The sequence below is a fragment of the Falco peregrinus genome, chromosome 6, assembly GCF_023634155.1.
Source record: "Falco peregrinus isolate bFalPer1 chromosome 6, bFalPer1.pri, whole genome shotgun sequence".
Taxonomy (NCBI): domain Eukaryota; kingdom Metazoa; phylum Chordata; class Aves; order Falconiformes; family Falconidae; genus Falco; species Falco peregrinus.
Window position 1 is genome coordinate 33201771 of NC_073726.1, and position 22565 is coordinate 33224335.

General features: G+C 36.8%; 1 protein-coding gene across 1 annotated transcript in view; it reads right to left on the reverse strand.

Moving 5' to 3' along the window:
* The window catches only part of NAV3 (neuron navigator 3), a 414628-nt gene extending 392889 nt beyond the window's left edge, over window positions 1-21739 (reverse strand). Inside the window, exon 1 of the mRNA XM_055807946.1 lies at window positions 21376-21739. Within this exon, the coding sequence (XP_055663921.1) occupies window positions 21376-21447 (72 nt within the window). The 5' untranslated portion in view covers window positions 21448-21739. The remainder of the gene's footprint in view (window positions 1-21375) is intronic.
* Window positions 21740-22565: the final 826 nt, after the last annotated feature.

Genomic DNA, 22565 nt, shown 5'->3' on the forward strand with positions numbered 1-22565 from the left:
GCTGCAGCTACTCATACAAAAGCATGGCCACAAGTACTTCAGAGATAGACCTCTGCTGGGTGGAAGAAATCATCCAGTTACTTCTAGTACAGAGTAAGATAAATTACAGGCGTTTTAGTACATGGGATCCCCTATCCTCATTCCATCACAGAGTTAGAGGAGCGTCACAGACAACATTGCAATTCGTTCCAGTATGGCCTTTCTCCACTTGACCTAAGACAATAGGAAATGGTCTGACAACCTCATAACAGCCAAGGATGCTCCTGCTAGTTACAGCGGCTCATGGACGTTAAACAGTAATGATCCTGAACATCTCTAATCTTATTTGCATGTCTATTAAAATACAGTATACTGTCTGAATGGCATAATTCTGGAGTCTTATCATATTTATGAATGTTATGAGTACATTGTGAATAGGCCTAATGTGATATGCCTGTATGAATTTCCTACTGTATCAGCTACTTGCTTGAAAGTCGTTAAAAAAACCCAAGATCAGAACAGCAGTAATGCATAAGCAAATTGAGTCATTGTCCTCCAGTGCCTTCCAAATCTCTTCTCCTGACAATTCTTGCTCTTTATATACATTTATTTATTTTACATATCTGATGAAAGATTTGTTTCCAAAGAGTTCATTTAAATAGAAAAACTTGTACTGTATTTAGAATACCCACCACCACCCACTGGAAGCACAGTTATGCTGAAAGACTTTGACTGTCTTCTATAACTTACTGTATTATTAAAGAAAGAATTATTACATAGATTTACATCTACACACACAAATCTAAGTATACATATGTACATTAATAATGGACTAAGACAACAAACGTTTATCACAAACCCATTAATTTGTGACATTCTTACTATACTTTTAATAAATTATTTGGCCAGTACTATAGCAATTACTGTGTTACAAAGCATTTTTAAATCTATAAATGAATTTCCAAGGAAGATGAAATTAATGTTTATATGGCTGATATATTAATCTCTATTTCTACATTTATCTCATTTTTAAGCTAACAGTAAAGTTTAAAATAGTAGATCAGAAAGGCTACCAGCAAAAACTAAACCCAGAAAAAGACAATATTTCTTTTTCATTGAAACTCCAGCCACACTAGGATTAGGAGTATGGCAAGGAGATTATTAACTTTGTTAGAAAGAGACATTCCAGATTAATGCTCATTGAAAATACAGATGAGTTTCAAATACAGTGTGAAGCATGGAAAATTGAAAATTGATAGTTAAATTCATTTGACTAACAATTTGGACTGCAGTTATCAAGCCCCGGGGGGCGGGGGGATGTGTGTGAATACACACAACTGAGAACATAAAACTGTTCTAAATCAAAAGACTGAATTTTATGAAGAAAGATAAAAACAACATCTCTAGCTTAAAAATACCAAGTAAACTTTTATTTTGAATACATGGCGCCCACTCTTACTGCTATTCATAAATTTAGTTGGATCAGAGACAAAACTTATAAAAATAGTTGAGTGTGCATAATTATCAACATCCTGTTTCTTTTGCTCAAAGGTCAAAACCCCACTATTCTGAACATTAGAAGCCTAGAAGAATATTTAAAGTGCTTTTTTTTTTTTCCCCCTCTCCTTTCTTGGGATAGGAGTCAGGGGAACTGTAAATAGTACATATATGTTAATTCAATAGCCATTTAGATAAATGATAATAAGCTAGCTTTATATATACATGCATACATACATTCCTGGCTGGGGCAGAAGGGGAGAAAAGCATAGAAGCACCCAAGAGGTCCTTCAGAAATGTTCTCCCTTTGACCTGTTACATGGTACGTGGACAGGCTCTGTAATCAAGGATGTTCATGCATTCAGCTACAGTAGCAGCACAAAGCAGCTAAACATATACACTGGAAGGGCTAGAAATATCAAATACTGCATATTACCATTGCTGCATTCAGTGACAGTGCTTACTGACACTTTTTTGAAAGCAAAATGTAAAACATTTTGGACTTCTCCTATGACAGCCACATCATCAAATGTATAGAGCGGTGAGGGGGGCTGTAAGGGAAGTTTTACACTCCACCTTGAAACTGAAAATCAAGCATAATTTTTTTGTTTTCAGCTTGTCTAACACCAACTGCAGAAAATAACTTCTGCAGATCAAATTTTACTTTCAGTGGCATATGTGGGACTTAAAGGTCTTTACATTTTGACTTCAGCTGTTCTCAGACAACAGGCTCTTATCTTCCAGTCCAATTGCACAAATTTAGCCAAAGGCAAACTTTTCTCAAAGCAGTACTAACAAGTCTACAAAGTACATTGATTTAGGAGCCACTGTATAATAATGCTTAAGACAAAACATTAATAATGGTTTCATTTGCATTTTCACAACCATAAACAATCACAAAAACTGTAGTAGCAAAGACAAACACTTGCAAACAAGGGTAATAATAACACCTCTGTTTTCTGTTACCAGAGCAGATCCCTTTACAAGCAGTTGACCATCCAAACTGCACTGTGATCTAACCAACAGAAGCTTTTCACATTCTCATCAGTGCTGACCTCTTCTAAATTCAACTTCACATGATTTGTTATTCAACATTATGAATTATCTCCCAGCCTTCAGAATGCTGAGAAGAAAACACGGTAAGAATAATGTAGGAAACATTCATTGACATGAATTGACTTTTCCTATTGAGTATAAAAATCCCTGCTTCATAGAATTTTCTCAAGAAATTCAAGCATGTGCTTTTAATTCATGAGTCATCTCCCTTCAAGCACAAAACTTACCTATTCATACAGGTATAATTTTATCAAACCTCTTGATATTCTAGCAGATGTCACTTTAATTGTGGAAAAGTGTCATGAGAATACAGGACAGCCATCAAACCATATCCTGTACTCTAGTGGATAAATGAAAAGGTCCTTTTCAGCAGACTCAAATATGCTGCCTCTTCACAGTATCTGAAAGTTTTGCTTCTCTCCCTGCTAGCTCAAGCATCTCATGGTTACCGTTTTCAATGTGAATTTTCATTTCTGACAGACTCCAACTACAACCATCCTTTTGCATCATGACTGAGACAATTCACTTGTTGAAAAAAATGCAAAGATACTGAGAAATCATGGACACTAATTATAATTTCCCAATATGCTCACACAAATTTTGGCCAGGTACACTGATTTCAGTGCAGAAATAATTTCTCCATATAATGTTGTATGGTGACAAGCATGATGTGGTCCAGTTTTAGACTGGTGGTTCTAGATATTACTGTAACAAACACTGCTGGAATAATGCAAAACTTCATAAAAGTTAGTAAGTCTTCCTGTAATTACCATTTTCTCCTTCAAAAAGTCTATTCTTGTCTAATTGTCATCACCACTTATCCTCACTTAAATCAGGGGAAAAAAGAAAAAAAAATTACAGCATCTTAGCATTAATTAACAGCACTACAGTTAAACATTAAAGGTGCCATGTCTCATTTACATAAATTTCCTCTAAGTACATTTATTTATTTGGAAACATCAGCAACAACAAAAACAATCTATTCTGTGATTGGAAGGGTTAATGTTGAACCTTTGCATGAAATACTATCAAATATCTGTGCAACATAAAACAAATAGGTAGAGACTAGGGAGTTTTTCTAGAAAACAGGACGGAAGGAAGGACAGATGGAGAACATTAACTGACACTTTAATTAAGCTACTTGTTTCATTTTATAAAACAAAGTAAAGGAAATGCTAAAAACATTAAGCCAAGCCTTTGGAATAGCCATATCAATGAAAATTAATTTGGTAAAAGCAGGTCTTGTTTACAGCATCTTATCTGCCTCAGAGAAAGCTAACATTTCTACCACATTCATTTAGAAACATAGTCAAAGTACAGCTACACATGAACTAATGAATACCACCAAATTATGTCGTTCTGTAGCATTCTAAATTACTGACAATTTTAATCGTCAAATTGTTATACACTAAAAATATGCTAGAACATATCCAGTTTATACTTAGACCTATAGCCTTAAAATATTTTGTTTAGGACATTTGCAAACATATGTGTATTTGTATAGGGGGGTATGTGTAATTTCAAGTAAAAAGAACGTGGCTGGTGTTGGAAAGCTCTTAAAGTAGACAAGCTGCTCAAAATATGCTGCTTACCTTTGTATAGACTGCCAATTTTTCAATCCAACCTATGATTTGTATGTATACAAGGAGTATCTACTACCATGGGAATTTCTGGCCCTGACTGTAATTCCAAAGAGTTTCCTGAATATAAATTACTATGAAATAACGATAATGCTAGCAATTACTTATTCTTCCCTGGGGCAGCTGCCATCAAGGCCAAGCCAAAGACAAGTATTTGCATGTGGCATGCAAACATCCAGTGGGTGCCTACCTGGAAAATGACAGTACTAAACCAGATGGATCTCCACCCTGTGTATAATAAAGTATAGCCAGATTCATCTGTAGCCTCTTAACAGGAAAAAAAAATTAAAAATTGTATTTTCTGAATTTTAAGATAACTAGCATTAAAGTGAAACATTAAGTTAAAGGCTTAGTTTAACTAAGCACTGCACAGACATGCTGTAAAAATGTCACTTTCCCAGAGAGCTTGCGCCTTCAGTTTGTGATAAACACCACAGGAGGGAGGGCTAAGAGAAAAAAGAAAGGAAAAACAGGAAGAAAACAATATGCAGTAACAAAAAAATACTCCTGAGATAAGCAAGTCAGCTGAACGTTTGACAAGCTTAAGTCACAACTGTTACCATAATTACAGCAATTTCAACAAGTTCATGCCATGTTGGGACCATACAGGTATTGCTGATTTTCTTCATTTTTTCAGTGTGCTCAGTCATACAAGGTACACTGCACAAACTCAGAGGTGCTACTTTTATCCTTAGTATTCTAATTTTTCATTTATTCATTCCTTGATTCTATGAGTGGACAATCTATTTCTCTCCCTATTATATATCTCTTCCCACCATCTATGAAAAGCTTACCTTTTCTTGCCTAATCCTAGTCAAAACACTGGATATCACATAAATAACATAAGACATCATCATTATTGATTAAAATTAGTACTACAAGACCATTTATAGGCATCTGTTATTCAAAAAAGTAAACTGCAAGGAAAGGCAAGTATCCATTACCTCTTAATAGAACAAATTTTCTTTTCACAATCCACTGTTTTAAAGTTTACTCAAACCAGATAGCCAGATGCTTCTTTAATTGTGCCAAGAATATATATTAAAAAAAGTAAAAGCTCATTTGAAAATTCCATGTTCTAGATAAAGACATGAAATGAACTTTAAAAGACAGTTTTTCTGGATTTTCATTTAAGGAAGACAAGCTGTTCTTTTTCCCTGTTAATCTACTACTCTATTTTCTTCTTAGTGGTCTTTAAAACCACACCATCTGAAGAGTCTAATTTAATCCTCAATAAAAGTCAGCTTCATGAAAATGTAGAACAAATATTCTCATCCTTTGCATTTATTTCCATATGAATGGAAACCCACAGCTCACAAAAAAAACCAAAACACCAATACTGAACTCAGTGAAAGTAGAAAAAAATTAACCTAACATTTGCATGTATCTGAAATTGGCAGAAATGTTAATATGCCAGTATATTTTCATGCAGAGAGTAATCTATAGTACCAAAGCTCTGAGGTTTACTGCGGCTGGGTTTTTGAAACTAGCATGTAATGCATGTGCATATGAAAAATAAGGCATCAGCTGATAGTATATATTATTGGCATGAACTGTTTCAAAGTAATTTCAATACTATTCAGAAGGTTTTACACAGCTAAAAGGTGATATTTTTATTAAAGGTTAGTAAAAAAAAATATAAAACAAGACAAATAATTCAAGCATCAGAGTGAGAACTGAAAAAAATACCATACAAAAAAATTTGATCCGATATTGAGTAACTTTGGAACGATTACAGTTGTGTCTAAGGATACAAGTCTCATTATGCTCCCCTGAACTTTGTACAAGCACTTTTGCAACAGTCTTTCCACACAAATTCTAAAAAAAATAAAAAACCTCACCTGCATAAATTTCTCATCCACATTCCTCATCCTCCACCTAACAGCTGAGCTACCTTTGACTATGAAAGAAAAAAATGGGAGTTTGTAAAAGGATGAATGACTGGGAAAGTTGCTGCTCCTCTGTCTTGCTGTCATCTAAACTATCCTTAAGAAGACTTTTTAGACATAGACCAGATAGATGGGCTGTGGGGTAACCCCAGAGCATAAAGAGCACAGGTAACTTGCAAGCAGTCTCTTACCCCAGCTCACGGCACTGGAAGAACATTTCTAACACCTAGACCCATGACAACCCCTCCAGTTTAACTAATAGATTCTTCTTTTCGATCAAGGCAGGTTGGGTGTACTGTGTGTGGAAACAGCGCAGTCTATCTTTGAAATGTAAGATGGAAAGCTCTGGAAACATAACAGCCAGAAACAAACAGATCTGGAGAAATATGATGAATTCCCAGAAGCAAAGTGACTACATGAGAAATAACTCTTAAGGTAAAATCCAAATACCATCCTGTGTCTCAGGTAACAGCTCAGCTTCCATTTTCTGGCCCTTGTGTTAAAAAAAAATAAATCTAAAATCCAGCTACATTCAGTGAAGAATTTTAAGGGATACTAAAAGTGTTTTCTCTGAAAGAGTCAATAAGTGTTTAATCTGAACATTATTAGAGGCAACTCATCCAATTACATTCTTGTCTGAAGCATCAGTCTCATTTAGGGGCCTCATTCAGACAAAACATGATTTGGAAGAGCTTCAGTCTTTAAAAGCAATCTGCACTGTTGCCTTAAAAACAAAGCCGTGAAGGAACCTCCTTTGCAGTTTTTGGATGGTTTATTTTTTTTATTATTAGGAGGGTTTTTTCCACTGAAGTTAACTAATGCTGTCCTAGAGGTGACGCAAAAGAGCATGGAGTTCAGTGGACCTGCAGTGTCTTTGTCTGACAAACTGATTTTAGGTTGTTCTCAACGAGGTCAAAAGCTACAGATATCTTTAACTTCTTGAATGTGACCCCAGGGCCCAAGTTTTGTCACAATGTGCACTTACACGCATATATTGGCGGCTGATGGTGACTGTAATTCTCATCTGCTGTAAGTAGCCACATTTGGGTCTCTTGGTTGGGGGTTTTGGGGGGTGGGGTGTGGTTTTGGGGTTTTTTCAAACATAAGAAAAAAGAAGAAAGTAGAACAATAATAATTGCTTTTTCATTTAAATTTTAGTAAGGGCTTTTTGCAAAAAGATGTTACATCAAAAACTGAAACGCTCTACAGAAAGTCTGCCAAAAATCACTGGAAAGATTCCCGCTGTTATCTACAAGGTTTGGGTAATTACACCTTTAGACTATAACTGTGAAGCATTTTAGTGTAAATCTAAACACAACCTCAACCATGAGTTTGCCACCAATACCACACCTCTAAAAAATTAACATGCAGCTACTGATTTGATTTTGAGAACTGGTTCATAGCATAATTTACTAGAAGAAACATGATGTTACAAACATTCATGGCATGTGCCTGAAGCACTTACCAGGATACATTTCTAGATACTCTGTGACTGCCTTGGTGCTATATCTTATAAATATAACAAATGCTTCCCTGCCCCTTCAATCACTGTGTATAGTAATAAAGGCTAAAAATTTTAAACAGCATTAAAATCACACAGAGAAATAACTATTCAAGTCTTAAAGGTTTTTAACAATGGAGAACTCACAACCCTTTTTTCTTTTTCTTTATTGGAACCCTCTTGATTCAAGTGGTGTACTTCTAGGAATATTGTGTCCATAGCATTCCTAAACATATACTGCAGTAGAGAAAGAAGGGGGGGTGGGGGGGAGTAGAGATCAGCATACTCAAAACACATTGTCTTAACCAATACCTCATGATAAGGAGAAACAAGTACTTTTTGAAAATATTAAACAGCAGTAATGGATACCTTTTCCCCCCTTAATGAGGTTTCAGTTGGGTTTTTCTTTTAAAAAACACAAAATATCTAGCATACATGTTCTGACTTCCACACAGGAGAGTCTCTGGTTTCCCTGGGCAGCTGTCAGAGCAATCAACCTCAGTCACGAAAACCTCCTTTACAGGGGAGGAAAATAAAAATTAAGACCAGCACCTCCCGTAAAGATATGTTTGATGGTTTCACCTTTATCTCTTTCAAAATTCTATTGTTACCCAAGCAAGCAGCATAGCCTGAGCTGCAAATTTAACAGTTTAAAATATGCAACTGAACTTACCTTGGTAAAAAATTAATTCCTGGGGAACACAACTTGCAGTCTGTTAGGCCAGCTGTTCAGCTAACAAATGACAACTCCTCCTTTCTTTCTAGCTGTGCCATGAACTGACATATCAAGATAACACAACAAGATTTTTGACAGATCAAATTTGCATTGGCCACAATTATTAGACACAAGTTGCGGAGGAATGACTTGCTTCACTTTAATCATTTCATGGGCATATACAGATAAGTAAAGGGCAAGAAAAAGGCTAAAGGTATTTTACATCTCTTTTTATGCTCAGGAGTTTGTTTATAGCAATACTAACCAAAAGTGAACAAAAACACTAGGGGAGAGGAAGGTGAACAAAGCAGATGATGTGCATTATTTCTGCTTATGATAGGTTAAAATCAACTCTGAGATCTCCATAATCATTCTTTGGCACTTTTGAATTACAGATTCACTTAGGAATTTTGCTCTTGGGATCATCTTTGTTTATAACATTTACATACCATTTTAGCTCATTACTGTTGATCATGGGATAGCATGGAATATTGAAATCTTTTCCTGCAAGAGATGTAAATCAAATCTTGATGTAATGTTAACTCCTAACAGACTGCTTTGACTCATGAGTGTTGTTTTTATGCATCATTTTATTACTTTTTGTATGTATGGCAATTCTGCAAATCAGCTAGCATTACTTGTACGTTTTTAAAGAAGGGAGCTCCTTTGGATTTTAAGCTGGAAAGCTCATTTTACACCAGGATGATGATACTCCAGAGCAAGTTGTAACCAGCTCCATCTACTTTCAGAAAAGAACAAAATCCCAGTTGTCTAAACCAGCATAGGAAAATGTTAGGAAAATTCTGTAATTTTCTTCTATTATCTCTTTCATCCGTCTCCCCAACTGATCCATTTCCTCCTCTTGCAATTATTTCTTTAAATGACCATTTGGAAATATATAGAAAGAGTAAGTGGTATTGTAAGTAGTAGTCATGTGGCAGATGACAATGACAAGAAAGTGCCATCTACTTTAGCTACCACCTAAATGGAATGAATTAAGAATGCATTACTCTGTGTAATGCACAGCCAAAAGGGCTCCTATAATCCTGAGAACATGTTTAGATTACTATGATGAAGAAAAATCAGGAAATCAGAGTAAAATATGGACACAATGCAGTAATAGCTATGGCATATATAAGTTTTTGGTGAGCATGACAGAAAGAAAAAGCCGGTGTATTCCTTCCTGTGTGTACACAAACCTCTCCCTCCTCTCATACACAGTACAGCTTTGTTTCCAAGTGATAGCTGGTTTCATATAGGAGATCACATTCTACCAACATAAAGGCATGTTCCACTTTTAGGGACTAAATACAAAAGTGGAATCAAGGGAAACAACAAGCAAATCATAAGGTCTTTAAGCCAGACAGTCTTTTTTACTGTATTCCTACAGCAGCAGCACAACTGTATCCTGATCCATGACAGACTCCTGTCTCTGACACGATGCAAATAAATAGCCATGAGTGCAGTGTATTTATTTTAAACACTAGGCAAATATATTTGACCTTCAATCTGAGGATCTTAATGCTCTGAGAGAAATCAATGATTCAGAAAATCTTTTAATTTTACAGGTGGCTAAAACTGAGTTTAAGCTGCTTCCCTGAGGGTACAAAGAGAATTGACAAAGCTAGAAGAGAATCAGACCTTTAGCTTTTCTGCCTCAACTTCTACTTATGTCATCCTTCCCAAAAGCGATACAGCAGCAGCTGTCATATAGCAATAGGCATATTTATATAATTAATAAGCTATTGCATAAACTTACAGATAGAGATGGTGTTTGGCATAGAAGTAACTGTTCCACTCCAAATACAGAGTGGGTTCAGGCAAGCTAAATAACCATCTTCCAGAATTTTGGCTTCAATATTGAACTGCTGCCTCAACAGCATTAAAAATGGTAGGTGTCTAAGGTAACTTCTGTTTAAGAAGTCAACATATTTAAAAGAAAAAAACGTAAAAATATCACCATCAAGAAATCAGTATGTACATCAATGACTAAACATCAAGTAAGAAATACATTCAAGATATCAGAGCATATCTTGTACTAACCATATGTAAAAGCTGGTTTTAAATTATGCCCATCATTGGGGACCCCATTTATTACTGCTTTATGTATACTTCCCAGCATTCTAGAGATTATGATGTTGAATCACTATGTGCTTGTGTATTGTAGTCCCCTTGATTCTCATTTATGACGTCAACAATAAATTCAAAGTCACCTGACTTCTGCAATAAAGCCAAAAGAATACCTCCTGGAAATTATCCCCTCCAAATGACAAATTACAGAGTGTTTACATCAGGCAATTTAAAAATAAATTATTGGCAGCTTCCCCCTAGTCCTCTTTTATTGGTAAAATGCCTCCGCCATACTTATGAGTAACAATACCCCATCATAGACTTACCATGCAACTTATTACTGGCATCAGTTTAGGGATTCAGGTAAAGAGGGACATTTGCACCATGTCAGTCAGATGATACGGGGACTGACAGAATTTTAAGGCTGCACCTCTTATTGAAAGCAAAGAGAAACTTCCATGTTTCTGACTGACATGGAGCACACTGACAGTCTATATAAGAGGAAAGATATAAACACACAAATTTCTCACAACAAAATCTAAAAAATGCACATTTAAAAAAATTTCCAACTTAAACAAAACATTAAAATCATGCAATTACTACTGCTTTTAAAAGACTCAAGGGCCCTAGTTACAGACAAGTGACTCCTGTTCTAAGCACTGCACAGACATGCGCACAGGGTGACAGAGACCCTGAACTAAGAATACTGTTTTCCGGGGGGGGGGGGGGGGGGGGGTGTAAAAAAAAAAACAAGAAACAAATGGAACATGGAGAAAGAAAAACATTTTAATACAATTACACTTGGGATTGGCCTATGCATCGTTGTCCATATTACATGCTTATATGCAAGCACCCACTCAAAATACTTGTACATACATGTAGATATGCATATTTAAACCCACAGTTATCTGTGTGTTTGTATATGCAGTCACATTAAAAAACCCAATAAGCTGGGTTAATTTGAGCAAAGGAGAAGGAAAATGAAAAACAAACATACAGAAGGCTACAAACATGCAGAAAGAATAGAAGAAACATGACAAAAAACTGACAGAGAAAGGAGAAAACAATAGCAACAAGAAAGGAGAAACAGACAAAAGAAAAATAATATCAAGAGCCTAACTTATAAAGACAGCCTGCTGACTTGCATTTCAACTACAGGTTTATTTTTCCTTCAAGAATAATAAATTTTGAACTGGAACAACTGCTTTGCTACATACCTTCAAATAAAGCCCTGGATGCCAGGAGCTGTCCCTTTCCCTGACAAAACCTACATTTGGTCACTCAAAGTGCCATTAAGGGAAATTTCCATGCCAGATCTTGACAATTCTAGAAGACATCAAGGACTTTTAATATTAAAAAAAACATATGGATTTTGCCTACAGCAGTGTCTACTGAGGTACAATTTTATTCCATCTTAACATGCTACAAAAACCCCTCAAATGAATTATATCATTCTAGAATTCACTTCACTAACAGTTGGATATACTGATGTCTAAAAAAAGAACAAACAAAAAACCCACAAAAAACCCACCTCCTCAAAAAAAAAACAAACAAAAAACAAAAAAAACCCCAAAACCCACTTCCAGAAAACAAGCAACACCAAAAACACAGCTGTGAAATAAAGGAAACATTAATATTAAATTCAGCAGCTCTATTAACCTTTTCTTCTAGCACAGCTTTGCTCATTTACATGCAGAAAACATACAATGTAACTATGTTAGTCTGTATATATATACACACTTATATTCAAAACAAAATGGATATTCATGTTTTTGATAATCAACTGTGAAAGGAAGTAAGTTTGCACTAAAAAGAATACTATAACAATTTCTAGAGCTCTTCCCTGCCTTCACATTCTTTTGCACTTCAGCACTGGGCTAATACCAATACCTAGGCATTATAAAAATAAAAGCGAGGCATCTCCCAGCAGTATTCTTCCATTGGAATGCAGCGCCAATGAACACTGACACTTCAGACTAAGGTATAACAAAGCTGTCTTCCATTCTGGTACAATATCCAGATGCCAGAGATTCACATTTAAGGGTTGTCTGCATTATGAAACTCATGTGACAAACTAATGAGACCTCAGCAATGTACCTTGACTCTAATTCTGCAGTTTTGGGGAGGTTTTTTCCCCACATGCATTTCCTTTAGTAATTATGTAGGAATCCTAGAAAACTAATTTGTAGAAGCTAGGCTTTAAACTTTTCTGTGCATCATTTTTGCATTTTTACAACCCTTTCTCATCCTCTTTATTCAGAGTGCATATTTGTATCTAAGAGAACAAGATCTGGTTTAATTTGGGACTATTGATTGTTGTTGCTAATCATTCAGTGATTCCATCAGATGTGTCTATTCAGAAGCTAAAAGCCACAGTACCAGGCAGGGCTGTCCTCTCCTATGTTGCTTAAGGCTAGACCTATCTAGAATGAGTTTAAAAAGTTAACAACTCTGCTCTACAAGCAGACACACAATACAGTATCACAATAGACTTCTTGCTTTAGCATTTACAAAATGCAGTCTTATAAATGTCTTTATATCTTTCTCACAAAGGCACACTGCAGTACGTTCCATCACTGCTTTACTGCTACTGATATAGGACCAGCAGCAGATGCTTCTTCCAGTTTCAATAATTATCATTTCAGAGGAATTAGAGAGGCAGATAGGTAGGACTTCCATCCAGGACACAGATTCAACAACAGCTGTAATGCTTTACTTGTACCGCAAGACTGCAGAGATAACCAGGAAGATGCAAAGTACTTGACCTGAGTTTAGGATCTAGTTAAAATCTCAAAGCAACAATACAAAGTGATTCAGAGAAACTACCTCAATGCAAATGTGGCAAAACCAAGTTTTCCCAACTCCTTTGTAAACACAGAAGTACCTTTCACTTAATGTAGAAGTAGAACAATTGTCAAAATGAAAAAGAAGTGTCTTTGGTTACATCCATGTCAACATTGATCTAGTGATTATTTTTTTTTTTTCTTTCAGGCATTCAAGCCTAGTCTACAACGGGGGTTATCAGGAGTTCAGGTTATTTTTACTTAATTCTTCCCAATATTTTGGGAGGAATCCTGGCTATTCTCTTTTCAGTTGTTGTTGTATGGAACCTGCTCAGCATAGAAAAGAATCCCATGGGAATTTCAAAGTTCAAGAGAAGGGAGACAAGAAAATAATAGGCATTTACTCTGAATGCAGTTTGATACAGGATCATCCACAAGATTTAAGAAAATACTTTAAAAAGTCAGCAGGATAGTTGACTCCTAATACTTATTATGGGACCATCCCTATTACAAAGATCAGATTTCAAACTGCAAAAACCTCAACAAGTCTTTCAAAAGATATGATCTTCATTAAGTTTGGTGATAAAAATCCCAGAACAATGTCACACTGCAAGACAAGGATCACCTAGAAGCCTCAGTTCAGATTCCCCACTGTACAGTGCTCTATGCAACTGCTTTTCAAGCTTGTGCTCCTTTTATGGAGGGAAAAGACAAGACAGGACAAGGTTGTGTATTATTTTGGCAGCCCAACCCTTTCCTAATCTATATTTCATCCTTGACATGCAGAAGATTTTCCCGGATGAGGATTTCAAGACAAGAGCAGCTAAGCAGATATTATTCAGTAACACTTTTTAAAAATAACAACAGTAAGAGCAGGAAAATACTAAATAACAGTTATAGTGTTTTCCTTATTTTACCATGCCACTGCAGAGAAATAACAAAAAAGAAATCCACATGACTTTATTTACTACCCTAGCTATATATTATCACTTAAATTGTTCTATGTACTAAGGCTAACGAGGTTTCTTTGAAAAAGCTAGGAGCGACAGCAATCAAAAACCAGGATTTATGGTGGGAAGCCTCTAGTCTTCTTTTTTTCTCCCCTGTTCTAATAGACAAGTGAAAACCTTGCAGATAGTTTGTAACCATCAAGGTGTCCTAGAGCAAACTGTATCTTTATAGATGTCACTGTTTTCCGCTTCTTAGCCCTTGTATCTCATTCCAAACTAGGTAAGACCATTTGAGATGAGACACTTAAATCTACATTTGCATATTTACTAATAGCAATGTAATTGGTAGAAATTGGAAACTGTACCTTTAGTAGTAAGACCAAGGCAAGTAATCAATAGTAATACCTTTCCTGGAGCAAGGTGTGGAGGGTGGTGTATTATTAACCCAAGTGAAAAGCTTTGTTCTTCCTTTCACTCTACTGTGTAGTATATATCCAAAACCAGGTCGTATATGTACATACAAAATAGTATTTCAGCTATGTGGTTATGCAAAAATCTACCAGCACAAGTAAGTGCAAAGCAGCTGAACTTCTTCCAACCAGACAGCGATAACATCCCGTACAACTTTTACCTGGTATTCTTAAACAAGTTTTATTCAGTTACCAGGCATATATTCACATTATCTTTAAGCTGCTACTGTTAAGTGGAAAGAAAAGTAACTGGCTAAGGAACCAAGGCGTATTACTGAAATATAAAATACAGCCAGTCAGTATTTAAAAAAACCCAACAATTAGTATTTAATTTCTCAGCTGTTTTAGTGCACCACTGCTCTGTAAATTGAGCCTTTGTTGTAGACAGTGGCTTTCAGATGGCAATGAAAAAGTACAAAAAAGAAATGTGTACTATCTTATTTCCATCATGGTTCTTTAACAGGAGGAAAGAACCCTGTAAACATGCAGCAGAGGACATGAATTTACTTCATGAATTATTAAATATGGGATTCACATTTCATTAGATTATATTTAACACCATTTAGTGAGCCTGTAAAGGTTGTTTTTGTTGGGTGTTTTGTTGGTTTTTTTTTATTGGAACAACTGCACTAGCAAAGCACATGGAACAATTTCAGCAAGTGAGAGGAGTCAGGTGGTGGGGCCCCAGGGAGGTTTGGCAGAGAGGGAAATAATTCAAGTCTTCCTAGCATAAATTTTGAAACAGAAAATTCATGGAGCACAGAGGGAGACAGCTTAAGGGAAAGACAGAAGTAATATATGATAGGGTGACATAACAAAGAATTTGGGAAGTAACGGTAGTTTTATACCCCCAGCCTATTTCTTCTCATCAGGTGGGTGGGCTTTTCCTAACTCTGCCTAATTCAAAGGTATCAAATAAAAAACAGAAGCAAAACAAGAAGAGAACAAACCTCTTCCCTCAGCCCTGAAGACCCGTCACTATCCCCTCACCCCACTTGTTTTGGTTAAAACACTAAATATAAGTTCTGAAAGAAAAAACCTGCCAGCTGTTGTGAGATAAGGGATAATAGTGAACACTGAGCTTAAGTCTCTGACTCTTCACCAGATCTTCAGACCTCCAGTTGTTTGCAAAGCATCCCCTGACAGAGACGCAGATGGGCAGATGGACAAAACCCACACAGAACATACACATATATGTATATAAGTGTAGAAGGGACTAGGATGGGTAGAGGGGGAGGGAGAGAAAGCTCATTTAGAGTGGCCTCAGAGGGAAAAATAAAAACAGAATAGGAGAAATCAACTTTTTGTTGAGATAACAAGAAACATCATCCTGATCCTTGGCCTTCAAATTAAAATGATCTATTAAATAAGAATAGCAACAACCCTGGCCTAACCAGTCTTTCATGCCATTATTTTTAAAAACAGGTGTTGGGTGACTACAGAATTAGTCATAAAAATGAGAACTGATATGTGAAAATTGGAAGCATAGACACAGCAGTATGAGCATGTTTGCAAGAACAAATTGTGCTCCTGGCCCAACTACCTCATGACAATGACATCTGATTTTCCCAAAATGCTCCATGTATTGAATATCAACTAAGACCAAGCAGGTAGGGAATGGAGGAACAATGTGATACACATGCTGATTCCTCTCATTTCATCTGTCCCTTCCAAACCTTCTCTCTTGATCTCATTTTTAAAAGCTTGCCTATCAAGACTGTCTGATGCTTTTGACAGCAAACTACTATTTTACACTGTCAAGCAAAAAGTGACTGATTATTGGACTGTTAATCTCCAAATGGCTACCGGGGAGACCAGCAAAACATCCAACAATTGGCAAGGCTTGTTTGGTATTTCTGCTTATTAAGTACATTTAATTATTGCCTAGTAATACTGTCTTGGTGTCTATTAAAAATCCCTCTGAGTTCAGTGGCTCATCTGCCTACAAAAAGAAAGACTGAAGAAAATAATGCCATCTGTTCTGAAAGCAACTGAGATCCTTGCCCTTTCTCATATTTAAAAATGGGGGGGGGGGGGGAGTGGTGTCTGTGTATATGTGATGGTGAAGTACTGAAAACTCTCCTTCATTGTCATTTAGCTTGGATCAGCCTCTGAACACAAGGACCGAGGCCTTTGGTTGAAAGACTTTAAAAGAAAATGTGATGAAAAACTATCCCTGTGACCATTTTGTGCATGCAGAACTCCAAGCCATATGTCAATGGTGTCAGTGGGGGTGTGTCCTGGTTTCAGCTGGGATAGAGTTAATTTTCTTCTTAGTAACTAGTGCAGTGCTGTCTTTGAGATTTGGTGTAAGAACAGTGTTGATAGCACACTGATGGTTTTAGTAGTTGCTAGGTAATGTTTATACTAAGTCAAGGACTTTTCAGTTTCTCAGGTCGTGCCAGCAAGAAGGCTGGAGGGGCACAAGAAACTGGGAGGGGACGCAGCCAGGGCAGCTGACCTGAACTGGCCAAAGGGATATTCCATACCACGGGACATCATGCTGAGTATATAAACAGGGGGGTGGGTTGGCTGGGGCCTGCTGCTCACTGCTCAGGGACTGGCTGGGCATCGGTCAGCAGGTGCTGAGCAGCTGTATTGTGCATCACTTGTTTTCCTTCCTCCCTTCCCTTCGGATTTCATTCCTCCGCCCTCTCCCTCTTTTTCATAACAACTGTCATTGTTATTATTGGTGGGATTTATTTCATTTTTATTTTATTTTCAATGATTAAATTGTTCTTATCTCAACCTTTGAGTTTTACATTCCTTTGCAATTCTCCCCATCCCTCGGGGGGGGAGGGGCAGCGAGCAAGTGGCTGCATGGTGCTTGGTTGCTGGCTGGGGTTAAACCACCACAGAGTGCAAAGGTTCCTCTTTTGGAAAGTAGCAATTCTGCCAAGAACATTATTACTACCGTATTCTGCATGATGGATTTCAAATCTAGGTGCACATCTTTTGGTGTGAGCGAGGATAGGGACTCTGAGCTTCTCTGAAACACCCTAGACACTGTGGAACAGAAAGTAGTAAATTAGCAGATAAGGCAGATATGCCAAACCTTTAAGGGACTACGTACTATCATACTGGGAAGTATTTTGTACATTACTATAGTTCTGAAAATTTTATAGGTTTACACAGGGTCAAGTACATAAATGATACTGGAGGGTATTGCAACCTATGCAGTCTGCCAGCATGTTGCCTCACACTTATGCAATACACTTACAGTGAAGCCACTCTTGGGCTCCCACCCCAGTCTCTAGACTTTAAGAAGGTCACGGCTGCAAGGCTTGGCTTTGCCTTCCTGAGGCAAGCAGGTGTTTTTCGAAAGATACCAAGTAACCTTTCCAGTCTGTCAGAGAAATGGCCACAATGGGACTTTCTTGTGGGGGGAAACATTACAATTAAACGCCTGGAGTAGTCAGGAAATTTTACATATGCATTTTACAATTTGACTAGCACAAACCATGCATGTGGCAGCAGATTACAAATTTTTATGCTGATTTTGAAAACTGAAGAACCCTGCTGAATGATGAAATACAGATTGATAAGCCAGTCTCAAAACTGTTATTTGCAACAAGTTGCATATAGAAACCTGTTATTCAAACTAGTTCATACTGCTCTCTACCATTTACCATGCACTAAAATAATGAACCATGCATACCATATTGTAAATGGGTATACAAGCATTTGCTACTTACTGGCATTTATGTCCTAAAGCCTTGAATATGATCATACTTCTAAAACAAAAAATTATAGTACACTGGGAATGACAGAGATGCAGAAGCACACAATTTAACCTGAAATCTCTACATGGATGGAGCTGTATGCCTGGCACCTCCAGCATGGAAGAAAGAACAACACATTTTGGACAGAGATACTATGGACACACAGTCCCTCAAGCAGATAACGCTGATGGACATCCCAGAACTGCCCATTCCAGCTCATTACCAACTTCTTTAGGCTTTGTACCCAGCTAGAAGAATTTGTAGAGAGAAGTCCTATGCCTCTTTTCTGTAGGAGGTCAAATTAACTGATTACAGTGATCTTTCTAAGATCTTTTACCTCTCTGCACTGCCTTCTGTTGGTCTGCCTCCCTCCCTTTCGCAACACTTGAGCTACAGAAATTGAACTTACTGGTTCCACACAGCTACCAAAAGCTCTCACTTTGTGCCTGAGCCTCATTTTGAACTCAAGAGGTTCAAACACCCGAGTATTAGCCCTGAGAAACCTCCAGTCCCACAAACATAGACTACTGCCAGAAATCAGTAAACCGATCTTCGCATCTTGCGGCTACAGAAAGGTTAAGGAGCTTGATAGTTCTGCAACCATAAAAAAAGTATGCACCTCTTTAAAATGCAGGTGATAGCATTTGATGGGTTTTGAGATAAGGAGCATATCTGAGTGTCCTACAGACATGATAACATGAAAATTATATAAACATAGTTGTCAAGGCCTAAATCCAGATCATAAGAAAGTAACTATATAGCATAGTTATGAAAGTATTAGAAAAGCTAAATGCCAAAGCACAGTCTGCCTTTTTAAAACTACCCAAGAAATTTTATATCCTTAACATGAAGATTTTTTTCTCCTTTTTCCTAAATCTCCTTATGCATACAACAGTCCAGCGATGATACATTCTGCAGCAACAGAACAGCTGAGTCTTCCCAGAACGCAGAATTTTTCATTTATTTATACAACGTTATTTATACAACAATTCAGCTTGACTTCTGCCTGGTCTGATTCAGATAGATGCCTTAGTGGTGCTCTATGTCAGCCAGTAAATCAACTAATATTTCCTAAATTGGTCCATTTTTATTTCACTCACTCCTTCTAACATATTTCAAAATTTGCTTTACAATCAATGTAGCATAAAGAGATAGCCAAATTGCTACTACTGCTTGTGTTTCCCCATCACTTTTAAAGCCTTCCTTTATTGAAATATTAGCCTTCTATAATGAACTTGATACTAGCATATCAGTGATATTAAATTACTAGTAAGGATCCCTGAATGTAATGAAAACTAACCAGTGTATTATCATCACATTTACTTCTTCAGCTTCAACCACACCACAGGAGCAGAGTCTTTTAGAAGCAGCAGAGACTTTGGTGGTTGTTGCATAGTTCTACAGCTGGATAAAATATCCACAGACCAGCTCAAAGAAAACATTTGACCTTGAGGTACAACAGATCCTCTTTGAAACAAACTTTCTCCTCCTAAGCAATCTGAAGACTCAGTCTCTAGAAGTGAATCTGCAGGTTTTAGACATGAAGGGGAAAAAATCCTTTTGAAATAAGAGGGGGGTGGGGGGAAAAGGGTACTTGAGCATACTCTATTCCAGATCACAGAGTAATGGTTCAGAAAAGAGTTCACTGGATGGTGAGATTAATGCTAATATTTCTCAGCCTTTTTTTGTGCCACAGAAAAGTAGGAACTAGAAGTTGAAGAAAGTCCCATGCTCTAAAGCAGTTATCTCCTATCACATACCTCTGTATCTCTTTCATTACAAAAATTGCACTCAAAAGCTGAATATACGTTGCAATCGTTTCATCATGTGTTATCATGGTATATTTCCAGCAATCCTCTGCACTTTAAAGGCTATTGGCTGTGACTGAATGACTTAGATTAACACATAACAAATCTCAGAGGCACTAAAACCAAGTATTTGATTTTCTAGGTCTTAAAATTCTTTCATTTATGTTGCCTGCAATATTATTGTATTAAATTGGGATAAATATCTCCCAATTTGTATTTTTCTGAAACAAGTTGAAAGTTATTTAAAACCTTAGCCAGCAGCTTTCAAACCAAAATTTGAAAAGAGATCCAACCCAGCATTTTTAAAATTAGCCTGTGCAATAATAAAGTATATAACCTGCACTGATGCATGATTGAGACATTAAAAGCCTCAATGAACCTATGCAGTAATGCAAAAAGGCCAGTAAATCTCATTTTAAGGCCTAGAATGAAGCGTACTACAGCCACAGAACGCTACACCAGAATGCACTTTCTCTGCTAGCTGCCATTTTGTGTAGACCTTACGTTAGAGCCAAGGTACAAAAAGTATTACAGAGTTTTGAACTTCTAATAAACTGCAGATTAAAAGAATAAAATTAGAAGAACAAAACATAATAGCAAAAAAAATTCAGGAAAAATCAAACTACCAATAAAGTAAAAAAAAGGGAGGACCCAATGATATTAAAAAGCATGAAATTGAGTTTTATGAAATAAGCATTAGAAAAATTTCCAGACCAGTATGAAAAAGCAAAGGAGATGAACTGGGAACATGAGCCTTTTTGGACAGTGTTGCAAAAGCGGGATTTCCAAAAGATTTTCCATATTGTGGAAGCATGAATTTACATGCTTCAACTGCCTTGGGTACTGAAAGGTAAAACCTGAACAACAACAAGTTATCTGAAAACCAAAATATACAGAACTACAGGTAGGATACAATGGGAGAAGGGTCTGCCGACACATCCACTGCAGAAGACTACGATCTCAAACAGTCTCACAGGCTGATTATCAAATACTTACTTCGGATCAGCAGGTCTCTGCCATGAACTCAGCACTGATCATGAGTAAATGCTTTGCCAAAGAAATTGCTAGATGAATTCAGAGCTTTTGACACAAAATTACCAGGTAATCAAGCAGTATTAAGAAGAAAATTACTAGACAGTGAAAAAATTGAGTCCCATAACAGCAACTCACTGTACTGCAATAGTGTGTGAGCATAGCAGTCTACCCTCAGAAGCACATTAATTTCCTGTTTACTAAAAATCAAAGAATTTGCAAGTGATTCAAATATAATTAAGTATAATTAAAAATAATCTTACCTTCTTTTGATCTTCTAGTTTATGACTTACTGGATTCCTTCCATGTTTGTTCATCTCTGAAGATAAATCCATCACATTCACTCCTTGCCTTTCAAAAGGAAATCTGTTCGGCAATACAGCAAACTAATCCTTAAAACAGGGGCTACAAACACAGAGACATGGTGTTTTTCCCATCACACACCATCTCTGAACATCAATGACTTGGAGAAATGACTAAGAAACCCATTGGTAGAGCTGAGGAAAACTTTGCAGTTCACTCTTAGAACTTTCCAAATCACCATAGCGTTTTAAAATGCTGATGTTTAAGAAGAGAAATATTCATCCACTACTTTTAACTCCAACTGCTATCTGTATCTTTCTTCACAGGTTTCCATTTTACAGAAGGTTACATCCTGACTGTGAACCTGTTGGGGGAAAGAAAAAAAAATCATCAAGATTGATTTGCAATTTGCTGTCACTCTTTGTAACTGTTCATCTGTCTTTTAACAGGTGTGGGGACAGAGGTGTTTGTTTATTTGCCTTGGTGGTGTGTTTTTTTAAAAAAAAATATAATGTTAAAAATAACTAGTACTGTTGGGTTTTTTATTTAATACTTGGGACAATGAACCTATGCAGGATCCTACTCATCCTCTTCTCATCCTCTTTTACACCACAGCAGCCACACAGAGTATTCACTGCTAACAGTTAGTGAATTCCAGCTACACACATCCAGGAAAAGTTAAAGGAAAGAGCAAAGAATTTTTCATCATCATCACCTACCTCCTACTCAGTGCTTTCAAAAAGTAATACCCTGTACAACACTGACAAGGTCCCTGTAGTCAGAATACTAAGTCCTAGCAAATACAACAACTTTTAAACCCCCTCCAAAAAAACCCCCACACCTCCTGCAAAAGTTCTCTTAAAGGCTGCACATAGTAGGTGGGAAATAAAACAAGACAAACTGCAAACAAGACTTGTTTGCCAGAAAATTAAAGTTCTGCTAATTGCAAGAGAAAGAGACAGTGTCTTTTCTGTCATTTTTGAGAATAACATTGTGGAATATTCATTCCTTCAGTGCAATTGAAAGTCAATTGTGTATAAACTGAATAACTGAGTAGATTAAGCCCCCATAAAAAATAATTTGAATGCCACTTAAATTAATTTTAAATGCATAATTTCACAACATGCCTTCACTAATGCATACAGAATAA